Consider the following 20,606-nt stretch of genomic DNA (forward strand, 5'->3'; position numbering starts at 1 on the left):
GTAAATTTTTTATTAAAGTTTACTTATGAAATTTCAAACGAAGAAATTATTTTTCTCGATACAGTCGTACATAAAGGGTTGAGGTTCAGGAACACAGGTATCCTTGATATAAAGAGCTACATCAAACCTACTAATACATTTCAATATTTAGATAGGACGTCTATGCATAACCCGACAGTCTTCTCTAGATTTATAAAAGGGGAAGCTATTCGCCACCAACGAAACAACAGCAACACGCAGAATTTAAAAGATACAATTTGTAAATTCAAAGGCCATCTTAAGCAAAGGGGATATAAGGAGCATGAAATACATCATAACTGTGAATCGGCTCTCAATATTGAACGATCAGAGTTACTCCGCTTTAAACAAGAATCTGACAAGCAGATACCACTAGTATTTGTAACTAAATATCACTTTTCGTTAGGAAATATAAATAAAGCTTTGCGAAAACATTATAAAAAACTACTTCGCAATGCGAAATGTAGGGAGCTATTTCCAAAACCACCAATGGTGGCGTATAGTAGACATCGGAACTTAAAAGAAATACTGACTAGCTCGATAGTCAAAGCTTAGTACAACATGAAGGATTGGGTCAGGACCCCTGATGAAGCACCCACCCTTCATATGAGCCACGGAATATTGTAGAGTTTGTCCTATTCTGTACTGCAGAAACACGATGTGTTGGGTCCTGGAGAATAGGCAAACGTGGCTGTTAGGTACTTTCAGACATTCAACATGTAGATTATAGGACATTGTCCTTTTTAGTACCTTCCCGTGTATCGCTTCAATTGTAATTGATGTCGATTCGTTTTTCCTGTTCTCAGGGACTCACACTTGATAAGTGTTTCTGCAAGGAATTCTTAAGTCTCGCCATTGTCAAAAATTTGCTGACACGTGTTTATTTATGAGTTTGGAAAAACCCGAGCTAAAAGAATCTCTGGTAGCCTAGTTCGATTATTTCATTCATATTATGAATAAGACAGGAAGGAACAAGCTAAAATTAAAGAAAAGTAGAAAGATGGACAGTTCACATCCACCATTAAACCAAGAAGCACTCGCGATCGCTGCTAATGAAATGAACGACAGTGACTTCGATGATCTGGACCTAACAGATCTAAATGACAGTACCGGACCACCACCCATAGATATTGCTTTTGAAGCTGTTAACCGAATAGAAGAGGTAATGAACCAGAGACTCAGCATAGCGAAATCCAGAGAAGGAATGGTGTACGGCAAAACATCAAATAATATGCCGCCCTTCTGTCACCTGAATATGAGATGCACCCCTGATCTGGGCAATGTTGAAATGAACAATTTGTTTAGGGATCAAATGAAGAACATGACAGAAGAAACAAGAAATACTTTCACGGACAGAATTATCCGAACATTAGACGGTTTCCTGGAAGAAAAAAAGGAAGCAATAACAACTATAAGAAGAGAGGCGAAGGAAAAAATTGGAATTACAAGTAAAAGTGCAGGTACAGCAAGGTCAATAATGTACAAAAAATTAGGAGAACTGAAAGACCATAATGACAGTAAGCTAGTCGAATTCAAAGCAGCAATCCGTTACAAACAATCCGAAAAACACAATGGGCCATATGACCAAAGGAAAAGACACAGAGACAATTCATATAATTACTAATTATAATTCTATGGAAATTTGTTATGTTGTAATTGGATTTTTCTATTTCTTGTTTAATAAAACAAGTGTTAATCTGTCATCTTAATTGGATTTTAATGTTCTTAGTACCACTTCTACCACTCCTCAATACAGATAAGTGGAGTTATGCATGTTAATTAAGGTATCAATATATTGGATAAAATATGTTTACTTTCCAACCACTGACATATTGGGTCAGCTGAGGTCAACATCATGATTTATTATTAAGTAGATGTACGATAAAATGTGTGCATTCAGTTTCCATTTGTCTGTGATTGCAGACAGCTGGTTTTCCCATTGTGGTTTGTTTTAGGCGTAAAGGTTATAACTGTGATCGCAATTATAACTATCAGAATTGCTATCGTCAATATTAAGAATGGCTCGCAGATTTAAAAAGAAAGTAAAAACTGTTAAACAAAAAATAAGAAAACTCGATCGGGTTTCTAGAAAGAAAAGACAAAATAAAAGCACAGGTATATAAAGCTAAACAATATGTATATAACTTAGCCAACTGTCAATTGACAGACGAACAATACATAGTTCTAGGTAGGGGTTTAAAATTTATACCTATGCCTAAGAAGTGTAATATAGGCAGAACTGTAATGGCAGATTTCAATGAATTTGCCAGAAAACTTAGATGTCGTTTTCATTTTGGCAATACAGAAAGTCGGGGAATGCATCCGTTCCGACAGAAATCATTTTATGAACCAACACCTGCTTGCTTTGAACTTGAAAATTATCTAGATCTAACAAAGTTTGAATTATCTAATCTTGATTTACGAAATACCTACTACAATTGTACTAAAAAACAACAGCTAGGATTACGATCTTTGAGAAACATGCATGATATTATTTTCTCTAAAAGCGACAAGGGAGGCGCAATTGTAATATCTAAAAAGACACACTACATTAAAGAAGGGTTAAGGCAGTTAAACTCTATCCATTACACGGAGATACAAGAACCTAATCTATTACTGATTAAAAATAATATACAAACACAAATCAGCAGGATGTTTGACAATGGTGAGATTGATGGGATAACTCTTGATTTTCTCCGTGGCTCATCGAAAGAGGGACCCAGATTGGGTCGTCTTTTTCTCCTTCATAAACTTCACAAATTAAGTGAACTTGTTATTCAAGGGATAAAAAAACAAACGATGGCAGTAAATGAATTGCCCCCATGCAGACCAATTATTTCTCAATGTATCTCTGTCACCGAAAGGGTTAGCAAATTTATTGATTACTTTTTGATACCTATAGTTAAAAGACAGACCAGTTACATTAGAGATAGTGGGGATTTCATAAATAAAATAGAAAGTTTAAGGTCTGATCGGGATTGCCTTTTAATCTCTTTTGACTGCACCAGCATGTATACAAACATGGAGTTCAATGATATCATTCAATCTGTTGGACGGGCTTATAGCAGTGCAGTAAAAGAAGATTATCCGATAAAATTACCTAGCTGTGAAACAATTAAATCGTTAGTAGCCACAGTGTTGAAAAACAATTATTTTGAATTTAATGACCGATACTTTGTACAGAAAATAGGCGCTAGTATGGGAAGTAAATGCAGCCCAGAAATTTGTGATATTAGAGCATTCGAAGTTATCAATGAAATTATAGAAAAATATAAGTATAAAAATAAGATCTTATTTTACGGAAGGTATAGAGATGATGCGTTTATAATAGCTCATTCATCACGAGAAGAAGTTGAGGAGTTTTTTAAAATAGCAAATGATCATCACCTTTTATTAAAGTTTACTTATGAAATTTCAAACGAAGAAATTATTTTTCTCGATACAGTCGTACATAAAGGGTTGAGGTTCAGGAACACAGGTATCCTTGATATAAAGAGCTACATCAAACCTACTAATACATTTCAATATTTAGATAGGACGTCTATGCATAACCCGACAGTCTTCTCTAGATTTATAAAAGGGGAAGCTATTCGCCACCAACGAAACAACAGCAACACGCAGAATTTAAAAGATACAATTTGTAAATTCAAAGGCCATCTTAAGCAAAGGGGATATAAGGAGCATGAAATACATCATAACTGTGAATCGGCTCTCAATATTGAACGATCAGAGTTACTCCGCTTTAAACAAGAATCTGACAAGCAGATACCACTAGTATTTGTAACTAAATATCACTTTTCGTTAGGAAATATAAATAAAGCTTTGCGAAAACATTATAAAAAACTACTTCGCAATGCGAAATGTAGGGAGCTATTTCCAAAACCACCAATGGTGGCGTATAGTAGACATCGGAACTTAAAAGAAATACTGACTAGCTCGATAGTCAAAGCTTAGTACAACATGAAGGATTGGGTCAGGACCCCTGATGAAGCACCCACCCTTCATATGAGCCACGGAATATTGTAGAGTTTGTCCTATTCTGTACTGCAGAAACACGATGTGTTGGGTCCTGGAGAATAGGCAAACGTGGCTGTTAGGTACTTTCAGACATTCAACATGTAGATTATAGGACATTGTCCTTTTTAGTACCTTCCCGTGTATCGCTTCAATTGTAATTGATGTCGATTCGTTTTTCCTGTTCTCAGGGACTCACACTTGATAAGTGTTTCTGCAAGGCATTCTTAAGTCTCGCCATTGTCAAAAATTTGCTGACACGTGTTTATTTATGAGTTTGGAAAAACCCGAGCTAAAAGAATCTCTGGTAGCCTAGTTCGATTATTTCATTCATATTATGAATAAGACAGGAAGGAACAAGCTAAAATTAAAGAAAAGTAGAAAGATGGACAGTTCACATCCACCATTAAACCAAGAAGCACTCGCGATCGCTGCTAATGAAATGAACGACAGTGACTTCGATGATCTGGACCTAACAGATCTAAATGACAGTACCGGACCACCACCCATAGATATTGCTTTTGAAGCTGTTAACCGAATAGAAGAGGTAAAGAACCAGAGACTCAGCATAGCGAAATCCAGAGAAGGAATGGTGTACGGCAAAACATCAAATAATATGCCGCCCTTCTGTCACCTGAATATGAGATGCACCCCTGATCTGGGCAATGTTGAAATGAACAATTTGTTTAGGGATCAAATGAAGAACATCACAGAAGAAACAAGAAATACTTTCACGGACAGAATTATCCGAACATTAGACGGTTTCCTGGAAGAAAAAAAGGAAGCAATAACAACTATAAGAAGAGAGGCGAAGGAAAAAATTGGAATTACAAGTAAAAGTGCAGGTACAGCAAGGTCAATAATGTACAAAAAATTAGGAGAACTGAAAGACCATAATGACAGTAAGCTAGTCGAATTCAAAGCAGCAATCCGTTACAAACAATCCGAAAAACACAATGGGCCATATGACCAAAGGAAAAGACACAGAGACAATTCATATAATTACTAATTATAATTCTATGGAAATTTGTTATGTTGTAATTGGATTTTTCTATTTCTTGTTTAATAAAACAAGTGTTAATCTGTCATCTTAATTGGATTTTAATGTTCTTAGTACCACTTCTACCACTCCTCAATACAGATAAGTGGAGTTATGCATGTTAATTAAGGTATCAATATATTGGATAAAATATGTTTACTTTCCAACCACTGACATATTGGGTCTTCTGAGGTCAACATCATGATTTATTATTAAGTAGATGTACGATAAAATGTGTGCATTCAGTTTCCATTTGTCTGTGATTGCAGACAGCTGGTTTTCCCATTGTGGTTTGTTTTAGGCGTAAAGGTTATAACTGTGATCGCAATTATAACTATCAGAATTGCTATCGTCAATATTAAGAATGGCTCGCAGATTTAAAAAGAAAGTAAAAACTGTTAAACAAAAAATAAGAAAACTCGATCGGGTTTCTAGAAAGAAAAGACAAAATAAAAGCACAGGTATATAAAGCTAAACAATATGTATATAACTTAGCCAACTGTCAATTGACAGACGAACAATACATAGTTCTAGGTAGGGGTATAAAATTTATACCTATGCCTAAGAAGTGTAATATAGGCAGAACTGTAATGGCAGATTTCAATGAATTTGCCAGAAAACTTAGATGTCGTTTTCATTTTGGCAATACAGAAAGTCGGGGAATGCATCCGTTCCGACAGAAATCATTTTATGAACCAACACCTGCTTGCTTTGAACTTGAAAATTATCTAGATCTAACAAAGTTTGAATTATCTAATCTTGATTTACGAAATAACTACTACAATTGTACTAAAAAACAACAGCTAGGATTACGATCTTTGAGAAACATGCATGATATTATTTTCTCTAAAAGCGACAAGGGAGGCGCAATTGTAATATCTAAAAAGACACACTACATTAAAGAAGGGTTAAGGCAGTTAAACTCTATCCATTACACGGAGATACAAGAACCTAATCTATTACTGATTAAAAATAATATACAAACACAAATCAGCAGGATGTTTGACAATGGTGAGATTGATGGGATAACTCTTGATTTTCTCCGTGGCTCATCGAAAGAGGGACCCAGATTGGGTCGTCTTTTTCTCCTTCATAAACTTCACAAATTAAGTGAACTTGTTATTCAAGGGATAAAAAAAACAAACGATGGCAGTAAATGAATTGCCCCCATGCAGACCAATTATTTCTCAATGTATCTCTGTCACCGAAAGGGTTAGCAAATTTATTGATTACTTTTTGATACCTATAGTTAAAAGACAGACCAGTTACATTAGAGATAGTGGGGATTTCATAAATAAAATAGAAAGTTTAAGGTCTGATCGGGATTGCCTTTTAATCTCTTTTGACTGCACCAGCATGTATACAAACATGGAGTTCAATGAACTCATTCAATCTGTTGGACGGGCTTATAGCAGTGCAGTAAAAGAAGATTATCCGATAAAATTACCTAGCTGTGAAACAATTAAATCGTTAGTAGCCACAGTGTTGAAAAACAATTATTTTGAATTTAATGACCGATACTTTGTACAGAAAATAGGCGCTAGTATGGGAAGTAAATGCAGCCCAGAAATTTGTGATATTAGAGCATTCGAAGTTATCAATGAAATTATAGAAAAATATAAGTATAAAAATAAGATCTTATTTTACGGAAGGTATAGAGATGATGCGTTTATAATAGCTCATTCATCACGAGAAGAAGTTGAGGAGTTTTTTAAAATAGCAAATGATCATCACCCTTTATTAAAGTTTACTTATGAAATTTCAAACGAAGAAATTATTTTTCTCGATACAGTCGTACATAAAGGGTTGAGGTTCAGGAACACAGGTATCCTTGATATAAAGAGCTACATCAAACCTACTAATACATTTCAATATTTAGATAGGACGTCTATGCATAACCCGATAGTCTTCTCTAGATTTATAAAAGGGGAAGCTATTCGCCACCAACGAAACAACAGCAACACGCAGAATTTAAAAGATACAATTTGTAAATTCAAAGGCCATCTTAAGCAAAGGGGATATAAGGAGCATGAAATACATCATAACTGTGAATCGGCTCTCAATATTGAACGATCAGAGTTACTCCGCTTTAAACAAGAATCGGACAAGCAGATACCACTAGTATTTGTAACTAAATATCACTTTTCGTTAGGAAATATAAATAAAGCTTTGCGAAAACATTATAAAAAACTACTTCGCAATGCGAAATGTAGGGAGCTATTTCCAAAACCACCAATGGTGGCGTATAGTAGACATCGGAACTTAAAAGAAATACTGACTAGCTCGATAGTCAAAGCTTAGTACAACATGAAGGATTGGGTCAGGACCCCTGATGAAGCACCCACCCTTCATATGAGCCACGGAATATTGTAGAGTTTGTCCTATTCTGTACTGCAGAAACACGATGTGTTGGGTCCTGGAGAATAGGCAAACGTGGCTGTTAGGTACTTTCAGACATTCAACATGTAGATTATAGGACATTGTCCTTTTTAGTACCTTCCCGTGTATCGCTTCAATTGTAATTGATGTCGATTCGTTTTTCCTGTTCTCAGGGACTCACACTTGATAAGTGTTTCTGCAAGGCATTCTTAAGTCTCGCCATTGTCAAAAATTTGCTGACACGTGTTTATTTATGAGTTTGGAAAAACCCGAGCTAAAAGAATCTCTGGTAGCCTAGTTCGATTATTTCATTCATATTATGAATAAGACAGGAAGGAACAAGCTAAAATTAAAGAAAAGTAGAAAGATGGACAGTTCACATCCACCATTAAACCAAAAAGCACTCGCGATCGCTGCTAATGAAATGAACGACAGTGACTTCGATGATCTGGACCTAACAGATCTAAATGACAGTACCGGACCACCACCCATAGATATTGCTTTTGAAGCTGTTAACCGAATAGAAGAGGTAATGAACCAAAGACTCAGCATAGCGAAAGCCAGAGAAGGAATGGTGTACGGCAAAACATCAAATAATATGCCGCCCTTCTGTCACCTGAATATGAGATGCACCCCTGATCTGGGCAATGTTGAAATGAACAATTTGTTTAGGGATCAAATGAAGAACATCACAGAAGAAACAAGAAATACTTTCACGGACAGAATTATCCGAACATTAGACGGTTTCCTGGAAGAAAAAAAGGAAGCAATAACAACTATAAGAAGAGAGGCGAAGGAAAAAATTGGAATTACAAGTAAAAGTGCAGGTACAGCAAGGTCAATAATGTACAAAAAATTAGGAGAACTGAAAGACCATAATGACAGTAAGCTAGTCGAATTCAAAGCAGCAATCCGTTACAAACAATCCGAAAAACACAATGGGCCATATGACCAAAGGAAAAGACACAGAGACAATTCATATAATTACTAATTATAATTCTATGGAAATTTGTTATGTTGTAATTGGATTTTTCTATTTCTTGTTTAATAAAACAAGTGTTAATCTGTCATCTTAATTGGATTTTAATGTTCTTAGTACCACTTCTACCACTCCTCAATACAGATAAGTGGAGTTATGCATGTTAATTAAGGTATCAATATATTGGATAAAATATGTTTACTTTCCAACCACTGACATATTGGGTCTTCTGAGGTCAACATCATGATTTATTATTAAGTAGATGTACGATAAAATGTGTGCATTCAGTTTCCATTTGTCTGTGATTGCAGACAGCTGGTTTTCCCATTGTGGTTTGTTTTAGGCGTAAAGGTTATAACTGTGATCGCAATTATAACTATCAGAATTGCTATCGTCAATATTAAGAATGGCTCGCAGATTTAAAAAGAAAGTAAAAACTGTTAAACAAAAAATAAGAAAACTCGATCGGGTTTCTAGAAAGAAAAGACAAAAAAAAAAGCACAGGTATATAAAGCTAAACAATATGTATATAACTTAGCCAACTGTCAATTGACAGACGAACAATACATAGTTCTAGGTAGGGGTTTAAAATTTATACCTATGCCTAAGAAGTGTAATATAGGCAGAACTGTAATGGCAGATTTCAATGAATTTGCCAGAAAACTTAGATGTCGTTTTCATTTTGGCAATACAGAAAGTCGGGGAATGCATCCGTTCCGACAGAAATCATTTTATGAACCAACACCTGCTTGCTTTGAACTTGAAAATTATCTAGATCTAACAAAGTTTGAATTATCTAATCTTGATTTACGAAATAACTACTACAATTTCACTAAAGAACAACAGCTAGGATTACGATCTTTGAGAAACATGCATGATATTATTTTCTCTAAAAGCGACAAGGGAGGCGCAATTGTAATATCTAAAAAGACACACTACATTAAAGAAGGGTTAAGGCAGTTAAACTCTATCTATTACACGGAGATACAAGAACCTAATCTATTACTGATTAAAAATAATATACAAACACAAATCAGCAGGATTTTTGACAATGGTGAGATTGATGGGATAACTCTTGATTTTCTCCGTGGCTCATCGAAAGAGGGACCCAAATTGGGTCGTCTTTTTCTCCTTCCTAAACTTCACGAATTGAGTGAACTTGTTATTCAAGGGATAAAAAAACAAACGATGGCAGTAAATGAATTGCCCCCATGCAGACCAAGTATTTCTCAATGTAACTCTGTCACCGAAAGGGTTAGCAAATTTATTGACTTTTTGATACCTATAGTTAAAAGACAGACCAGTTACATTAGAGATAGTGGGGGATTTCATAAATAAAATAGAAAGTTTAAGGCCTGATCGGGATTGCCTTTTAATCTCTTTTGACTGCACTAGCATGTATACAAACATGGAGTTCAATGAACTCATTCAATCTGTTGGACGGGCTTATAGCAGTGCAGTAAAAGAAGATTATCCGATAAAATTACCTAGCTGTGAAACAATTAAATCGTTAGTAGCCACAGTGTTGAAAAACAATTATTTTGAATTTAATGACCGATACTTTGTACAGAAAATAGGCGCTAGTATGGGAAGTAAATGAAGCCCAGAAATTTTTGATATTAGAGCATTCGAAGTTATCAATGAAATTATTGAAAAATATAAGTATAAAAATAAGATCTTATTTTACGGAAGGTATAGAGATGATGCGTTTATAATAGCTCATTCATCACGAGAAGAAGTTGAGGAGTTTTTTTAAAATAGCAAATGATCATCACCCTTTATTAAAGTTTACTTATGAAATTTCAAACGAAGAAATTATTTTTCTCGATACAGTCGTACATAAAGGGTTGAGGTTCAGGAACACAGGTATCCTTGATATAAAGAGCTACATCAAACCTACTACTAGTAGTACATTTCAATATTTAGATAGGACGTCTATGCATAACCCGACAGTCTTCTCTGGATTTATAAAAGGGGAAGCTATTCGCAACCACCGAAACAACAGCAACACGCAGAATTTAAATGATACAATTTGTAAATTCAAAGGCCATCTTAAGCAAAGGGGATATAAGGAGCATGAAATACATCATAACTGTGAATAGGTTCTCAATATTGAACGATCAGAGTTACTCCGCTTTATACAAAAGAATCTGACAATCAGATACCACTAGTATTTGTAACTAAATATCACTTTTCGTTAGGAAATATAAATAAAGCTTTGCGAAAACATTATAAAAAACTACTTCGCAATGCGAAATGTAGGGAGCTATTTCCAAAACCACCAATGGTGGCGTATCGTAGACATCGGAACTTAAAAGAAATACTGACTAGCTCGATAGTCAAAGCTTAGTTCAACATGAAGGATTGGGTCAGGACCCCTGATGAAGCACCCACCCTTCATATGAGCCACGGAATATTTTAGAGTTTGTCCTATTCTGTACTGCAGAAACACGATGTGTTGGGTCCTGGAGAATAGGCAAACGTGGCTGTTAGGTACTTTGAAATTCAGACATTCAACATCCAATAATCAATGAACGCAGATTTATCAAAAGACGCATCAGATCACAACAGCGTCAGGGCATGGCATGTGAGCGGGATCAATTTCATAGTCAAATTCTTGAATCTGGAAAATCTACAAATTTTTATAAACTTATGTCATATATTATAGAATGTGATTAAAAACGATCAGCTGATTTTTACAGAGTTTTCTCCCTGTAGTGTTATGTACCACATTAAAATATATAATGTGTAAGGAGCACCACGGTATTATTTATACTACTATCAATAATAAAAACCATAAAATTCAAGGATAAACAAAATATTGAAATGATGAAAAATTCAATAACAGGTTAACGCACTTCACATGATTGGTCAGTCATCTGTATGGTCAGATGTTTTATCCAGGAAAAATATATAAAATACTGCAATTGTATCAAATGACTTCATATTAATTGTCATATCACTTTTTAATGAAGGGCTTGAACAGGAAAATCTTTTTCAACAAGGAAAATGACTTTCATTTTTTTCTTTCAATTAGTCTATTTTTTTTAAAGTTTTTTTATCATTTTCTTTTGAGCGCTGACACTTATCCGTGGTCATATAATATTAACTAATTCCCGGATTCTTCAATTGTTTTTTTTTTATTCTTGTGATCATAGTGTTTGTTTTACATCTTATGATTAATCACATGCTTTAAATGATATATATATATCCAAATCTTTATTTTTATTCTATGACTGATATTTACATTGATACCATACATTTGTCTGAAGAGTAAAAATGTTCCTGCTAGTTGCTGGTTTACTTGTGGCATCAACATACATGCATACAGCTGAAGCATGTTGTTGCATGCCAGAGAAATTTGAACTGCACGAATATGTGGAAGATATCTTTACTTGGCCATCAGCAAGCATACAAACGGTATTGTTATATTATCAATATATAAATACATTTTAATTTTTTATTTGCAAGACTATTTAAAAAAATATATGAAATTAAAGCTAAATACAACCGTGCAATAAAACATATTTAGCCTGACGACAACAAACCTAGTTTTTTAAAATTACAATAATATGATTTCCGTAAAATAGATATCTTTAGAGTTAACATGTTCATACTCATGTAGTCATGTCATGTTACTTGTATCTACAAGTAAGATTCTGAGTTTCATTTCTCAAACACGTATAAATTAAGAAAAGTTACACGAGATAAATGTATTGCATCCAAAGCGCTTTTCTGAATAAAAGTTCACCAGGAACACTGAAAACCATAGAATTAAAACCCAACGATGTATAAATAAATTAGCTTTATATATACATATATATGTGGATAACTATATCCTTTGTTTTTCTATTATATGATCAAAATTGGCCTTTAAAAGAATAGTCAAACCCATTATAGGCCAACGTCTCCTGAGGGCCTGAAAACTATGTAAGGTTTGATTAGCCTGAAAGAATTATGACTGTGGAAATCAATGTAAGGTTAACTTTGCCTGTGGGAGTTAAAACAATCTAAGGTGAATTGCCCGAGGGAGCTGAACATTAGTTTTCTTTTTAAAAATAATTACAAAACACATATTGTTTTTCTTTACTTTGTGATATATTTTGAAGAAATAATGTAACGGGTGACAGAAGTGAAAACTATTACAAACAGCATATACATTTCTTTTTTTGTTCTTTTTCAGGGCTATGCAAATATATCTTTCGACTTGGAAGTGAAAAAATCTGTATTTTTCTTCTATGACGTGAAAGTAAACGGAAAAGACGTACCCACACCAACATATCTATTTGATCATTCTTCGGTAAGTACAACAAATATCGTGTATACTAGTATTTAACTGTATCAAATACAGGGCATGTTCTTAACATGACATTATGTTGATGACACTTCAATTGTAGTAAAGTATACCAAAAAATGATAGAGATAAAATAGAAGAAATATAGTGTTCACCTCATTATGTGCAAATGATTTGATTTTTTATCAATACTGTTTGCTTTATGCATTACAACTTGAATCTAATGAAATCCGTTCGAGCACACGGACTCACTCATTATGGTATATTACAAAGTATTGGTTTTGGCTACATGCTAGCTAGACGAGGATGTATAATGCTTCACATTGTGAGTTCGCTTCCGCTGTACCAAATAATAGTACTAATGATTGATTGACCGATGATTAGTCTATGCTTCAACTCACTAGAGACATATTGTGATGGTCTTAGATTTTAAGACACAATTATAGTCGTGCGGAGAATGTATGCATAGCATAAGACGCGTTCCCTTTCTACAAACTTCATATTTCGAATTACTATGATTCTATCTCTTTTTTTTGATATATTTCAAAAGGATTTTCGGATTCAGAACATATATTGCCTCGATCTTGTTTAATGAGAATTCGCACTGTCAAAGTTTTAATGTCAATGTAATCTTTCTTTCTTGTGAAATTGTGCTGGTGTTTTGTTCAATTAAAAGAGATACACTCAGATATTCTCCTCGTCTTTTTTTGGTTTAGTTTTCCACTCCTTCCATATAAGTAATCCCAAACTAATGTGTAGTAGAAACATATTTCCTAGTTCAGCGTCCTATACTCTATAATGTTTGTATGTTTTAGGGATTTTTGTACGTATATGATCTCCGGTCTAAATATTGTAAAAAGATACCTATTGGGAGAATGAACCCTGTATGCGTACCAGGTAATTGGCATTTATAAGATGTAGTTCGTACCGAATAAAACGAAATCGTAAAATCTATATAAGTATCAAAAAAATGATCTTAGAAATACCGACTTACATTTGTCAAGAAAAATAGTGCGACAGTATACATACTCTTATTATTTGTCAACTCTGTGGAGCTATAAATACACTACTATAAAATGAACTCGTAAAATACATCATTCGAATATCTGAATTATACTAAGGCCTTTTTCACATTTATAAACATATACTTTTATTACAATGATGTATTTTAAAATTCTTTATAAAAACATTTTACCTTTTAAATTAGTTTATAAAAAGTTTCATTAACTTAAAGACACTATATCTACTTTGTTGATAATCTAAAAACTCTAAAGACAAAAAATAAGCATCTTTGAAAGTTCTTTTATTCCAAATTCAGATATATATTGATGATGTTTTGTCACTCAATAACCCATACTTTTAATGAGTGTTTTTATCTCATTTTCTATATAAATAAAATGTTAAGTTAATGTAGAACTGTGCATTTTGTAATTTTTAAATATTGATCTCAGCATTTTTGTTAAGTACAAAGTATTAAAAGGGTAATTATTATCTTCGTATACATCAAAATTGAATAAAAAATGGTATTAAATTGCTTAAGAGCAACAATGAATTTGAAAACAACTTGACCTTCATCATTTAAACTTCTGATGTTTTCTTTCTTGTAGCATATAATTCTACAAACACCACACACCTCGGCGCAGCGAAAGATATGCTATCTGTTAAGACATATCAGTCCACATCTGGAAATCAAACAACTAGTACGATAGTAACGAAAGAGAAATGTTATCTCATCAGCTCCGAACTCAATGGTAAGATTACTCTTTTTTTGAAATGATGCTTGTAAATGTGTGATACCAAATTTAATGCACAAGTCAATAGTTTCGTAAACTTTCCAGTACGATCCAGACTCAAAGTTTGTGAAGGTTTATATTTATAACATTCAAGGGCATAAAAACCCCAAAAAGCTACTTAACAGAGAAAAATCGTCTATGTTCTAATTCGTCCGAGGGAGTTTCGCTGCACTAGCCGAATGATTAAACAATAGTGTTATAAATTGCAGTCATGGAAAAAATTTGTCAGACAGTTATATATTGTTTTAAGTGAAAAGAGAATTGTTGCTGATTGATTTGCAAAAAAAAAACCAAAACAAACCAATATCGTTTCTTGGGAAATATATGTATTTCTTTTAATAAATAAAGGAAGAAAAATAGAATAAAAAATGCACATATGATTCTTTATTTGGTCTTTTTAAACCTTTTTATCATTGATGAGTCTTTTATAGACTAAAAGCGCGTCTGACAAACAAAATGTATTTTCAAGTCTGGTTTTTATGATTAGTTTATTTAAATCAACGTCTATATTTTAAACGTTGTCTGAAATAAACAAAAATCATGTTTTCGTCATTTACAAGTCTGATATTAATACGATTATAAATGTATACACGTTGTTTGAATATACAAAAACAAATCCAAGAAAGTTTTCCAGTTTTAATGATTAGGCAATTTCTTTATCAATATAACATGTATTCTAATACACTTTAACTACAGTAATTACTTTATTACAGACTCTGAGTATCCAACAAGTTTGAGAACACATTTTTACGGTACGACATTAGGGATAAAGGATCCGTCGGTCTTCAAAATCCCCGCTATTTGTAAGAAGATCTTTTGGAATACACAGGTAACGTTTTGCTGAAGAGACTAAAAAAGTACTTGATAAATTTGCTGCAAAAATATTGAATACGGGATTAGCTATATGACCAAAATTGACATAAAAGACTTAAAAATGAAAAATGCGGAAAAAATTGGAGGCTATATAACGAACAAACTGTCATGTTTTAATATAACATACCGCTGGTGGGTACACCATTAAGAGTACTTTGGGTCTAGATTGACCCAATCGTTCGGAGGTCATAATATTTACAGCTTATACATGACATGCCATGGGTCAACTAAATTCTACTTGCTCTAAACAATTAACCACATTGAATGTACAAACATACGTTATTGACTGATAGTGATAATATCACCAAAAAAAAAATGATGTCACCATCAACTTTTAATGAACCTGAAAACGTTATTGTTAGAGAGAAAAAAATAATCAAAGTACTGAAGTACTGAACATCGGATGACCGCAGGTTCTTGTGGATGGTCAAAAGCACATGTCACAGAAACAGATCACATCTCTATACCTGAAACTGAGGTTAATTTACAGAGATTTTTTTTTTTCTTATACAAGTTCGTGCTTGGATGATGAATAAATGACAGGAAATTCAACCTCACCGTAATAACTATTATATTGTAGTGATACAAATCAGTATACCTTAGACTATTATACTAATATAATAATAGTTCCAGAGAATACACTGGTTTGTTGTTATATATTATATCAATATTACGGTTGCATGTATATATAATTTTCATCTATATGTATATCATACTATTCTACTATTATTATAGTGTAATGCAAGTGTATGGTGGACACTCTTCTGTAAAAAAAAATCAAAGTCTTAAAGGCTGTAAAAGCAATTGCTGCCATGTTAATGTTTTGTGGACTTTTATTTTTCATCCATATATATAAGAATTAAACCTGACAGGACAGGAGTGTTGACTAGTGAGAAGCAAGACGGTTTTAACTTTATATCAATATAAGACTTTAGCAGGAAATCGTTTTAAATATGTTTTATATTTTACGAGGAGACAACAAGTTTACCAGGCTAAAGTTGGGGTTAATTATACATGTACTGAAACATATAACTGAAAAAAAAATCATTATGGATTATCCCCTGGTAGTGTTTGTAACTGGGCAATAATTTCCTTTATTGATTTAATTTTAACCATTTTCATAATTAATTTAAATTAACCATTCAGTGAAAACATTTCAACTTTCCAGACGCAAATGTTGAAAAACGGGACAGAAATAAAATATCTTACAAGACATAAACATGTAAAAAATAAATATATATTTCAGCTTACTACAAATATTTTCATAATGTTACTTTGACATCATTCCTTAAAACTAAGTCCCAAACATAATTGCTCAGTTGACATGTGTCATCCTCATGCGATACGAGATAACTATAATTCTGATGCAATCCTGAAAAGGGGGGTCATCACAAACAAACATGACATTAAATTGTCATTATACGAACTAGAACAAACAGCTCTATGTTGCTTTGATATTTATCAATTTTCAGGAAACATGTGAAATAAATTTCAGGTCCATTTCATTATAGTGCCTAACAAGATTGCGTGAGGTAGACGAAATTGACCTTAAAACGATCGTATTGTCTTTTGATGTCCAAAAATAGGCAGATCGGACATATAAGGACTTTATCTAATGACTACATAAATTTGGGATTTATTATTATTATAATATTCTAATGAAACTGAAAATTGTATATTTTTTTAGGATAAACAACAATTTTACCTGGCGTAGCCGTTCATAAATGTTTTTCTGCATTTATCTTCGAAAAATGGCGTATTTAATGGAATAGAACGTTAATACAGTAAACTTTCTCTTTTTTCTCCGCGATAGGCTATCAAAAATAATTTATCTAATGTGTATGTGGAAAATTATGTGAAAAGATAAAAAGTGGCAATTGTTACCTTTCATACCATAAGTTTCGTTCATCTGATTCTGACCAATGCTTATATACTAAATATCTATTTATATGCCGCTATTATTGTTGTTGTTACCAATTATGTAAATCAATTGTATCTGATTTTATGCCCTTTATGGGTCCTGTAATTTGGGAAATAAAAAAAAAATCTATTCATTGATAAAACGTAATATGGACTGGTACAGTGTCCAGTTTGCAGGTCATTTAATTTTCTGTACACATTCATGCACGCTCTGATTTAATCAATATACTCGTACGAAAAAGCATGAACAGTTTGAAGGTAATCTAATATAGCAAACATCGAATTCCCTCACAAAATGTTATCACACACTACAGTAAGGGGAGTCAGTTAAGTTTGTCTATTTTTAGATACTATACAGGTAATCTTTTGAAAACTACGTATACAACCTGTGTGACCTGTGTAGTGATTTTGATTTTACGATAAATTCATGAATGAACAATAATTTTATGAATGAACATGAGCACCTGACCTCTTTCTTAATCACCTATTAAACATATAAAACCGTATTTAATAAGGAGATAATTCAGTCAAATTTTCAGTACTAAATCAACAACTGAAAAGATTCCATTTTTTGATGAAACATCGTACGAACGGAGAACGGAATCGCAGGTATAAAAATGCACTTTTTTCCCTTGTAATGACCGCGGATCTATAATTTTTATAGATCGGTTGAAATCCCAAAACTAATTTGCATAATGGAAATTTAGGCGATAGCAATACATCGGAGTGACCTCAAGGTCATCCTCTGTAAAAACGAAAAAGAGTCTGAATGTTCAGTAAAAGGTGTATATCGGCTTAACTGTCTAGCATTTGCCAATTGTTTCCACTATCAACTGGCAACTCATCTTTTTAAATGCAGTTCTGTCGCATTCATTTTACTTTGCCTTTTAAACTTTTTTCGAATCCAGCGTCACAGATGAGTCTTTTGTAAACGAAACGCGCATCTGCGTACAAAATTATAAGCCTGGTATCTTTGATGAGTTTTTTTAACAAAAGAATCTCGATAAATATAACTTCGATTCTATCGATCATGATGCATCTGTGTCAGGTCCCTCCTTCAAGGCATAGCTTTTGTTCTTATTTTTTTCTGTTAAATATGCTATGTACAGATGTAGTTTGTCTGTCTGATCGGTTTTGATCCTCCTATATATATCCTTTTCATTTCAACATCTAAGAGTTTTGGCATTTAGCATAGTTCACAAGAATTATCCGTGAATTTAGGTTAATGCTTTATTTAATGAGCCAAAGTTATAAGGAAAACTTTAGTATATAGTTAATTTGTAATTATGTAATATCACTTCAAATTTATTACATTATTCTAATTTCAGGAATTACCACAGGCTCACGGTCGTGGATTTCATCCATTCTACTTATAGAAAAAAACGAAACGGTTAAAGACGGTACAGATTGGGTGTCAAAAAATGATAAAAAAATTGTTAAAATTCATCTTTCAATTATAAAATGTAGTAGCATTGTGCATCTATTTTACTATATAATTTTATATTTTCTCTGCCGAGTTTCCAATGAATTAAATATTTCTATCTTTGTCCCTATCAAATTTGTTTCAATCAAATTGCATAAAATTTCATACCATTTTCAACGTCGTCTTGTTAGCAATATTTTAAACGTTCACAGCGAATGACTAAATACAGGTACATGTATGAATCACAGCAATGTCTTTTTAAATTATTTTGAAACCAAACGTTAACGCATAGGATAGAACAAGTATTTTATCAAAGGCATCTGCGCTTTGATCTTTTAAATCATTTCAATAGATTTTCAAAACATATTTTATTAATTTAGTTATCGCCTCCTTATTACTTTAATTCATATTAATACTGTGTTTCTGCTTGCTTTGAATATTGTGTCTAACTGACTAAGTATATTATAATAAACGCATTTGTAAACAAACCTTGTGTTATTCCCTGTTCCATTAAAAGCCATTAAAAGAAATGATGTATATAAGTTCTAAATCTACAGAAAGAATATGTTGTTACCACTGAAAGAAATACAGGAGGCAGAAAAAAATCTTAAAGAGAGAGCAGTAAATAAAATACCTGATACATACATTTGTAGATGAAATAATATTAAAAACTCTTGAAAAATCTTGAAGAGAGAGCAGTAAATAAAATACCTGATACATACATTTGTAAATGAAATTATATTGAAAACTGGAATATATATAATACTCATTACTTTACACCATAGAATGAAAATATACATCTTTTGGAAATTATTGATAACTCAAAATATTTAAGACATTTACAAACGTTACGGTTTCCTACATGCATTCATAGTTCGGGGGTATAACATCCTTTAGTGGTGATGTTGTGTATATATCTCGTCAATTATCTAAATACATGTAAACTTAATTGCCCCTTTGATCAACTTATTCTTTACATTAAAACAATCCTAGCTATAAGGTTTAATACATAATTAAACATTTATTGCGTTCCTGTTATTAACACTTATGGTTCACATCCTGCTGATACATGTAATTTTGCATTACACATTGTCATGCTTTCTCAGATGACTATAAAAACAAGGTGAAATTGGGCTTTGACGTAGCTGTCATCACTGCGAGTTCTCTGAGATCGGTACTTTGTGTCATATGTTATGATTACTGCCAATCTGATGAATAAAACACTATTAATTGAATTTCACTTCCGGTAGCATGGAGATTGCATGAAGTGGTGTTTTTTTCTACTCTCCGCCTTTTTATTGAAAAAAACTAGTTATTAAGTCTATATGACTTATGAGTTATGAGTAGGTCATAAAATAGAAATAATAGATCATCCAGAAACAACTCTGTATGTTTTTAGGACATATATCTGATACAAAAGACTTTAATTGCTACAAACATTATTTTAAAAAGAGCATAAGAGTAGACCGAAATCCATTCCCCGTGTAAACAGAGGTCAGTGGTCGGAGTCAGAATCGAGAGTAGATAGTCAATTTTGCGTATTATACTGATACGGCTGATAACCATGGACACCAAGGAACACGAAAGGTATGAGACATTGAAGCATGAATGAATCAAAATCTGTGTCCGAATGCTTTGCAAGTTTGTACCTTAAATTAGAGGGGGATGTCGAAATTCTGAAAACAGAGGTCAAGGTACTAAGGGACAATGTAGAAAACCCTGATTTTCATGCTAAACTCTTGGATGATAGTATACAAGACATACACAACACACTCATCCCTGATATTAAGCAGAAGAAAAAGAATGTTTAAAGCTGGAGTACTGGGGCCGAAAATGGGAACTTGGTGATAAGTGGTGTGGGCGGAACCCCTTTG

General features: G+C 33.1%; 1 protein-coding gene across 1 annotated transcript; it reads left to right on the plus strand.

Annotated features, from left to right (window-relative positions):
* Positions 1 to 11,281: 11,281 nt before the first annotated feature.
* Positions 11,282 to 19,220, plus strand: LOC127714517 (uncharacterized). The gene is made up of 6 exons (XM_052220602.1): positions 11,282 to 11,849; positions 12,613 to 12,729; positions 13,539 to 13,620; positions 14,331 to 14,474; positions 15,230 to 15,345; positions 18,638 to 19,220. Exons 1-6 carry the CDS (start codon positions 11,709 to 11,711, stop codon positions 18,683 to 18,685), a joined length of 648 nt encoding a protein of 215 aa, XP_052076562.1. The 5' UTR covers positions 11,282 to 11,708; the 3' UTR covers positions 18,686 to 19,220.
* Positions 19,221 to 20,606: the final 1,386 nt, after the last annotated feature.

Source organism: Mytilus californianus, unplaced genomic scaffold (genome assembly GCF_021869535.1).
Source record: "Mytilus californianus isolate M0D057914Y unplaced genomic scaffold, xbMytCali1.0.p SCAF_9, whole genome shotgun sequence".
In the NCBI taxonomy this organism is placed as follows: Eukaryota; Metazoa; Mollusca; class Bivalvia; order Mytilida; family Mytilidae; genus Mytilus; species Mytilus californianus.